The sequence below is a fragment of the Phalacrocorax aristotelis genome, chromosome 2, assembly GCF_949628215.1.
Source record: "Phalacrocorax aristotelis chromosome 2, bGulAri2.1, whole genome shotgun sequence".
In the NCBI taxonomy this organism is placed as follows: Eukaryota; Metazoa; Chordata; class Aves; order Suliformes; family Phalacrocoracidae; genus Phalacrocorax; species Phalacrocorax aristotelis.
The window spans coordinates 16419223-16428928 of record NC_134277.1 but is presented as its reverse complement, the minus strand read 5'-3'; the positions used below and the strand labels follow the sequence as shown (position 1 = coordinate 16428928).

Sequence of the window (9706 nt, the reverse complement as noted above, 5' to 3'; positions counted from 1 at the left end):
TTATCAATTTTAATGAGATATGAGTTAATGTATTTATTATCATTAATGAACATTCAACTTTAATTACTTTGCAGCGCTCTATTCTGGTACTTGTATTCACAGTTGCTTATAAATATTTTCTTTCTGCTAGACAACTGCTTTGGCAGCAATTCTGATTTTTCAGAAAGAAAAAGGTAAGTGCTTGGAAAACACCTCTAAATAGTAGAACTTTGTAGCTACAGCATACCCTTTCTCCGCTTCTACTTGATCAATACCAAAGCTTTAGTCAATAGAAGAGTTTTATGTAAAAATAGAGTTGTAGGTTTCTTCCCCTATTCACGTTCTGTGCTCCTCTGGGAATGAATTCGTATTTGTTATGGAAAAGAAAAAATGGTCACGTTGTGGAGCAGTGCAATTGCACAGAAAAGGAAAGAAAAACATCAAAGAACATACATATTTATCAGTCCAGACTTCCTCATATATAGGTGCTCGAGAGGCTGTTTGTGCTCTAGACTAGTCTTCAATCAACCTAGAGGTAGTTTAAGGCAAAAGGCTCAACATACTGTGGCAAAATTACTTCATGGATTTTACTTAATAAACTATGTGATTACAAAGAACTATTTTCTTTAGCTGACTTGTATTTTTGCTGTTATAGTTTCAATCCAGGATAAGAAACTGTTTTATTAACAACTGCCATAAAGCAATTCTAGCGTAGCCCTTTAGTTCCTGGAGAGGAATTGGCAAAATTGATGGATTAATGACAGCTAGACTATGGTTGTACTAACTGTAATTCTTTTAAAACAGATATACTGCTGGCATCTTTTATCTGGCTTGTGTGGGATCACAGTCTTTTGAGTCTCTGCACCTGCTGGTATTTTTGCAAGAGTTCACTGCTTCTCCCACTTGCTGAATTCAGGATAAGTAGCCAAGGTCAGTACTTACAAGCCAGAAAGGATGCAGAAATACTTCTGTTTTCCAGCACTTAAATTTTACCATATTTGAACTACACCATCTCTCTCAGCTGAAGCATCCAATCCTGCTGTAAAGCAAATCATACGCTCTGTGACACTTACAGTATCTTGAATCTGATACTGTAGGATGGCAGCTGTTCTCTCTCATGTAAGCAACTGTTCACTTGGAGATATTAAGCAGCTTCCATCTGGCTGGAAATGGCTACTGGAAACCGAGTTTAAACAAGGACTTAAAAAAAAAGCTCTCCTTAACAGGCCACCTGAATTCAAAGCCTTCAGGGCCATCTCTGTGAAAAAGCCATCTATCGATCCACAAAAGCATTTTGAAACCAGACTTGTTAAGGAAACTGCAGAACATGTAACACAAATGGGTGGACAGAACCAGGCTCATGCACACATTATTAAAAATTTGCTTAATTTAGGAGGACTGGTAATGTTGTCTAGGGATCAGAGTTAAAGGCCAGCATCCCACTCTCCATGTGACATGAATTCTGCTCAGTTCGGGATTCCAGTGTTCTGTGCCGTCTGGGAAAGACAGAGAGGTAAAAAGAGAGATCTGAAGGGGACTTGGATACAATTTGAAAAATCTGGGATTAATGTTACTAGAACATTGAAAAAAACCAAGACCCATAAAGGGCAGAAATTATCCACTGCCTTGTCTCCAGTGAAGACAATTTTCATGGACAAGTTAATACAGAATGAGTTTAGAAGAAATTTCTGCATCTTCTCTTATGGAGCTACTGAAAATCCTCAGTATTGTTGGGGAAGCGACCAAAGCAGTATGGAGGGAGGTAAGTACTCAAATATCCAAAATAAAGTCTGCTCTATCATGGCCGCAGTCAAGTTGTCATTCTGCAGAGTCAGTATCAAGAGGAACAGATAACACGAGCCTGTACGTACAGGTGCAGCTCCCATTGTTTTCTTATCCTGTGGTGAGGTTAGATGGCATTCGCAGGCTGGTTTGGTTCCCTTAGTTGGAAAGGCAATACAAGAACGAACATTCACAATGTGAGAACTAATCCAGAGCGGTACTATGGACTTCATTATGAAAGACAGCAGGCTAAATTATTGCACAGCTTCTTCCCTGCTGCGAGTTTGCTCTCGTTTGCACCAAACAACTGAAAATGTACCTGTTGCCAAATCCAGTAGCCCAAGGGAAACCAGGCTGCAGCAGCTCCATGTCCCCAGGTCCAACCGTTAGTGAGCCTAAGCATGTATCCCCAGTAAGCATGTGCACGCACACGTGCAAAACATGGATTCAGTACATACGTACAGATAGAGCATCACAGACAGAAAACAGCACTCAGAAATACAAATAGGACTGACAGCCTCCTCCCCTCACCTTCCCAGCTGATCAGAATGAAGGCCCATCAGCGGGGAATACAGACACATCTCACACCCGTCCCTCCCATGGCTGGGCTTAGATGCTCCATCTATCCAGCAGCCGCCCCCCAGCTCTCTGCTCTCCCCTGCCGCTGCCACCCATGCCTGCCCTGCTCCAGGGGCTGCTGCGAACCTCCCCACCCCGCTATGGATCCCGCCAGTAGCGGCCTTAGGCGAGTTATGCCCAAGGGGGGCAATGGCCACTGTATGTACCCAACGCACCGTGCTGCACCCTGGCCCTCGTGCGTTTTGTACCACAGCCAACATCTGTTACCCAAGACCCCTTCTGCTTGGCTTGTCTCAGATTTGATCTAAAGGACATATCTGGTATGATTACAATGCCTATTAACTCTTGCCCAAACAGACAACAGCTCTCAGGTTTCTTGAATGGTATCAACTTCTACAAGATAAAGAGACGAGATTGAAGTATTTTAACGTACTTTTATTTAATAAATAACTTCCGTAATAGCACTGTAAAAAGTGAACAACTTAAAATAAAAAGGCACTTAAACAAGAATATGACCATGATGCAGTTTGAATGGTCAAAGGCAAATATACATGGCACATGTCAAGAATGATGTGTGACTCATGTCACATGAGAAACTATGCAATCTTAGCTACAGGGTAAAGGCAAATTTACAGCTAAGACTGCCCAAAAACACAAGAAAGGAAAAAAAACAAAACTTGTGTTGATACAAAAATATTACAAAAAGAATCACAGCCATTAAAAAGGTTAGAAGGGTGACAAAGCACCAGGCTTTAAACCAAGAAAACATTACAGAATAAAGACACAGTATGACGTAAGGCCCTTATGTGTTTTGAGGATGTCTTGGTAAGGTAATTCATGATTCTGCCACCCAGGGCTTGAATTTACAAAGAAAAACTAAGCAAGTTACCAGTCAGCAACTTCTTCAGTAATGGCATGTGTTTTAAAGCTATTTTTTCCTTCTTAACATTCTTCTCAACCCTTTCATTTTAACCATAACCTGGCAATTAGCAACTTAAAAATTCAAAGTAAGTGTGCACACGCTTTTCAGTCTTTTACACTGCTCACTTCCAATTTACTCAACTTACCATATACTTAATCATATGTCTAGCAAGTAGAAGACCAATTAACCACCAGCTCCATGCTACATAAGTTTAATTATATCTGCAAACTCAAGCCCTGATTTCCCTGTAAAGCTAAAAGGTTTAATACTAAATGGCTAGGCAGAACCCTCATGCCGATTGCTTTAACATTTCCCTCCCAGTCATACCACAGCAGTATCGCACCCTGCAGAAGACCTGGATTCACAGCACAGGAGTGGAAAAGGTCAAAAAGGCACCATGTGACCATTGCTGAACAGGCTACACAGTCTCAAGTTTTTTTGTCAGACCCCTGGCACTGATTACTTTTATTTGCAAAAAAACCCCATAAAAATAAAAATTACATATGGTACATTTTCAAAACCTGCACAGAAAACAAACCTATATGTAATGAATTAGTAAAATCACTGCAGTTTGCCCTAAATCTATCTTACTGTGACTACAAAAATTGCTATGCTGCATACAGTGTTGTGAAGTTACACAAGCAGTGTTCATTTTCCCTCATATTTAGGATTGACCACAGTTGTCACTGCACTCTTGTAAATAGGATTTTCACCCTAGAAAAAGAAAAATATTTATATTAACATTTTAAAAGATGAAAAAGCACTGTGTTTGTGAGAACTGTAAAAATTAGCCTAAGAAATTAGCTTAAGAAATTTACCCATTAATGTTTTGTTTGTACACACAAACAGCTTACTCAAACTACTTTTCCCTCTAGCAACTTGAACAAAGGCATGCTCAGCTAATAATGCAAGGGGTTAGGGCACGGTCCTGCCTGTTCAGTTTACACCACTGATTTCCTTCAAAGCTGCTGAACCTCATATGGTCATCTCGAGGCTGAGCTACCACCTCAGGGGTCTGCAGCCCATCATGTTTTTTAAAGAACAGAATTGTAAACAACATTGAAACCACAGCTGACCACAGACCACATTCTTCTATAATAAACATTTAAATACCTTATCTTGTATTATAAATTAATTCTAGAAACAAAGTGGAAATGCTTGTGCTATTTTGATAATACACATTCAAAATATATTGAACATTTAGTACTTGTTCTCATTTTATTCCTGTAGGTCCCCCCCAACCCCCATATGCACAAAATGTACAGTTAAAACTAAGAACCTTCTGTACTGGTCAAGTGCTGTAACAAAAACCATTATTTCTACTGATACGAGAAATGCCTACAGAGCAACCACTCACACCTCTCGCTGAGATTTGAAAACCTCTAAATCAAGCTTATTTAAGCTTCCTTTGTTCCCAGGTTTCCTTTTATCTCAGTAAATCATAATCCAGTTATGGCATCCTTGCACACCTAAGACGAACAGCTTGAACTCAATATTAATAGATAAATCTTAGTAGAAGAAAGGGCTGCCGCTGGGACTCTACTGATACAGCCTGGATCTGCAGTACACAACCTGAACTTCAGCCTCAGTTAATGTTGTTTACCACACAGAAGCTCTCCTCTGCATACACAAATAATTTTGGAGGAAGCTTGGTACCGTGCAGATGTCAATCTGAGCGCAGTTCTGGCCAGAACTTTAGCTGGCCTTAATCAGCTGTCAGGGAACCTCTCTCCCTTTGAAGTTCCCTCCAATCTGAGATGGCCTATAAAACTAAATTAATTCAATTCTGCTCTATTGGTTTACATAGCATTTAAAACATTTCAGGTTAAAAAATTTTTTCCTACAGTCAATTAAAGGAAATCCTCCCCCAAGACACTCACACACACCAGATGTGTCTTTTTTTCATGGTCATAAACCTGGAAAAATCAACTGGGAATACTACAGGATGTGCCAAAAGGTAACAAGGCAAGCAGGAAGCCAACTTGGCATGAAATTTTCTTATCACAATTCCTGGGAAGTTTGTTGCCTGTTTGCAACATGTGGCATGGGGCAAGTAACCGGTCTGCTGCAATAGCAGCAGCTGCTGCTGCTAAGGACGACCATTTAGCCTTTCTGTCATGGTTCCTGTCACAGAAAAAGGGTGTTTCTCCTTAAAGCCGGCTTCTCCACATGCAAAGAGCAATGAGGCACATACAATCCCACCTAGACCAGAAAGACTCCAGCCTAGTCTCTCAAGTCCAGCCAGAACCTGGATTGCGGGACAATGGAAGTCAGAGTTCTCTGCTCATTCTTCTCAAGATCTGAGTCGATGTCATCTGGCTTGCGATGAAGGAGGAACTAGGTGTCCAGTGCTGACTATGCTTCACAAATACAAAGTAACAGCAAAAGACCCTTCTATCAGTTCCCAGGCCAACTCTGCCTTGATTAAAAATATATCAGCTAGGGGTTTGGAAATGAATGGGGAGTTAAGAGAATTTTTTTTTTTTTTTTAAATTATGGAAATACGGTGTTGTGGCTAGTTCTCAGCCAGATAAATTAATCAATGCAAAATTGCAGAGAGCTTATCATTAAACATGGAAGTAGTAAATAAATGTCCACTAGTCCAACACAACTCTCGCTGCACTCCAGGCCCCTCGCAGCTGGCACATGGCACAGACTTTCAGAGATTAGCAGCGTTCCAGATTTTTAACCAGCTACTACAACATGGTTGTCTAAGACAGCAAGTTTGGAATAAGACCACTGTTTTAAATAAACCTGTTTTCTTTACGCCACTGCAGAGAATACACTGGTTTAAACATGCAAAGTTTGGAACACACTTTTGCTACATGCCCCTATAACTGAAAATGCCATGCACACTAAAACCAAAATAAAAATTAACAAAAAATAACTACACACCAGATCGAGTGAAATGCATTAAAATAAAGACGGAGATATTTGAAAAAAAAAAAAAAAAAAGCACCTTCAGCAGAGAATGAAAAGCTATGTTCTTGCAACAGTATTCACTTTCAACTAGGCTGGGGTGTTCAGAGGGTAACAGTTCAGTCTAGTGTTGCATGAAGATGAACCTATTATACAGGCTGTTTGATTAACCTTCTTATTCCTTTTTTTCCTCCATGGACTTACTGTTTCAACAGTCACTTAAACTACCTTTACAGTGGGTTTAAGTCCTAAGTCACCGCAAGAAACTACATTCTAGAGTATTTTAACTCATCTACATATATTATTCAAGAGCTGGTCCTTACTATTTTCAGCTCTCATTAATATCCGTCATTATTTTAGAGCAATATAAAACAAGTCACCTGTCTACCTGTAAATATGCAATTGCATCAGATGAAGTGCGAAGGCCAAGGTTAAAGGCAAGGTGACAGAGGGCGCTGTCTACCACTACTGGAAGACTAGAGGACTGCAGCCAGCCTGCTATTGAGTAAATACACTCATAACGGCACAGATCTAAACCAGACAGGCAGCGAAGACAGTAAGGCCCAACAGCAGTGAAAGGACACTAAGACAGTAGCTATGCTGCAGGCCAAAGACTGATTGAGCTTGGTTCAACCTAGCTGAGCAACAACTGCAAGGATACTGTGGCAGCAAGTCATTCACACATCACGGACCAGAACTGGTTCTCAGGCACCTGGGCCATGAGAAGCTTCATGGTGCTGCAGTTTACTCATGGCAGTAGCCAAGCCACATGTGTGTATGACTGCTGTGGAATAGGGGGAACAGTCACACAAGCTGCATGCAGTTTATTTTATTGTATATGTATACACCTGGAGGGAACCTACTGCAGTGAAATTTTCTTGTAATGGGATTTCAGATTACTTTCTTGCCGTGGCAATATAAGACAACTCTTTCTTCACCTAAATGAAAGGTTACTTCCACAATCTATAAACCCCAGAAAAACTTAGTTAAAGGGGAAAGGAGGATTTTCTTTTACTTTCTGTGGGTGACCTGTTCTACCAATACTGATCTCCTCCCTTTTGGTGGCAAATAAAGCTAAACCCGCCTCCCTCTCTCCCCAGAGTTCTGTTATTCTATGAATACCAGAAAGGATAAAGTCATGTTTAAAAACCTGTACGCTTTCATACTTTTAATCTTTGCAGTGAGTAAAACAAAAGCCAGAAGTCAATCCCTCCATTTACACAAGAGGAAAGCTTTCTGCAAGAAGTATGTTTTGAGGAGAAATGGCAGCACTGAGGACATTAGATTCTGAAAGAGTCGTGGGGTGGAGAACTAGAGCACAGAATGGAAGTTACACATGTATGGTTTGTTAGATGCTTCTCCTCCATGCAACAGAAAGTACACAATCAAGTGAATGACACAAGAGAAGGTAACAGAAGCTTAACCAGATAGGTTTTGTGATATGTTAGAAAGGAATACGAACTCCATTTCCTCCTCAGAATAATCACCTCTGAGAAGAAAAATGGAAAGGAGGTAAATGTGGTCGGTGAGACAAGCAAAATGAACATTTTTACAATCAATTCTGGACACACTGTGAAGTGAAATGATTGCAATAAGAAAGGGAAAGTATATTTCATCAAGGAAGGGCTCAGAATGCTAGACAAAAGTATTTGAAATAGTCACAGTGAGGACAGAGCTTAAATACTCTTCAGTCCTGCTTTCTCCCCTCATTTTTCCCTTACGAAATCTTTTGAGTGCAACAGTGAAAAGGGAGGCAGCAGACAATAAAATTAGAGATACAGATCCTTCCCTTCTACTGGCTCCTGCAAAAAGCCTTTGGATATTTAAAGGGATGTGCTGCCTTCCTGACTTCTTCATTCCCCTCCCTCCAATCTGATCTCTATACTTCATATCTCTCAATGCTCTTCTGACATCCATTCCCCATCCCATCCTCTCTTTCTCACTCCTTCCCCAGCAGCTGGGGATCCCAGGGAAGGAGGACGACACCTAAAGCATTCAAAAAGGAGCAACTTCAAAGTCTACAGAAGATATCCATAATTTCTGGTTTAACGACTTGCTCTTCTGGATTCTGCTGTTTCTGAAATCAGCATTTCCAAACAGAAATGAGGTGTTCAGGCAGAGTTTAGGAGGGACTAAGAAACTGGGGGAAAATGCATCTGGAGGGAACAAGAACATTTCCACCTCTCTTACTGATGTTTCTTTCTACGGAGACCCCCAAGGTGACTGGGCTGCAAGGACTGTGATGTTGCCAGTTTCAATAGAAACAGGGATGGAAAAAGTAAGATGCATATTTAATTATCAAGCCAGTAGAGTATATGCATTTTAGACTTTAAATAGAGGCTAGTTCTATATTAGGTTAATAAGTCAAAGCAGTGAAAAAAATTTAAAAAAATCTGTAGGGCTATTCTTAATGTTCCCAGAGTTATTCTAATAAAAACAGTGATATTTATAGGCTGGGATATCTGAGGAATACCTAAACCAGTTTTACAACCATATCAACTGTAAGCAAACTGACTGCTGATTTGAGGAAACAGAAGACAAACCCTCCCCTGAACACTGTTGCTCTCCACAATCCAAAGAGCTTCTTCAATTCTAACAGCTGTTCTATTATATATCCACATATTTATACCCCACCCCAGAAAAAAGGAAAAAAAAAATCACTTGTAAAATAGTTTAAGCCAGTACTGGTGCTATTAGTAAGTAAGCAATCTTGCTGTCAAAACAAGTTAAAAGTTTTCAAGCTGCACTCTTTTAAAACCCCAGAATCAAATCAGCAGTAGATAAACTGAGCAAGACTCAAACTGTGATTAACTGTGACACACAGCGAGTTTGAATCGACATGCAAAAGAAAAAAAGAAGCAAGAAAAAGAAAGAAGATACAAACTGAGACTTAGAGACCAGCTTTACGTCCATAGTTTGGATTCTTGAAATTGTTAATAGGGCTCTTGTATATTGGATTTTCTTGCTGAAGTAAAAGAAATGGTCAATGTCGAATAATTCAACAGGAAAAAATAAAAGTTACATTCTGAACTATCACTGAAAAAAATCATGCTATATGTAAAGAAAAAATGCTAATATTTTTTCCAGCATAGAATTAATTTTCTTCAATAAAACCAGAAGACTTCCTAGGAGACTTTTAAAAATTATTCTCTCATCAAACATACGTAGGTGTTGATTAGCAGATTCCTAGAATTTCCCAGAGGCAGCAACCCTATAGCCTACGTAAGCCTATAGACCATAGGCTTGGTTTTCTTGCATACTATTCTGTTGGCAATTGGTTGGGAAGACTTCAACAAACCAGTACCAGCCATGGTTTCGTGACCAGTTATTGAAATCTCCCAACTCAACTTGTATGAGTATTTACAAGATCTCTTCTGTAAGCATAAAATTTTCTTCTTCATTTTATAGAAAAGTGACTCGTCTTCTAACAACATTTTAATAATACGTTGTAAAGAGTGGCAGAGCTGCAAAACTGAACAATTCTGTCACCATCACATTTTCTCTCTGAAATTTTATTTCAACTGA

General features: G+C 39.8%; 1 protein-coding gene across 1 annotated transcript in view; it reads right to left on the bottom strand.

The window, feature by feature from the left end:
- Positions 1–2754: 2754 nt before the first annotated feature.
- ITGB1 (integrin subunit beta 1) overlaps positions 2755–9706 on the bottom strand; it is a 44621-nt gene continuing 37669 nt past the window's right edge. The window contains exon 16 of the mRNA XM_075082492.1: positions 2755–3976. Within this exon, the coding sequence (XP_074938593.1) occupies positions 3911–3976 (66 nt within the window). The 3' untranslated portion in view covers positions 2755–3910. The remainder of the gene's footprint in view (positions 3977–9706) is intronic.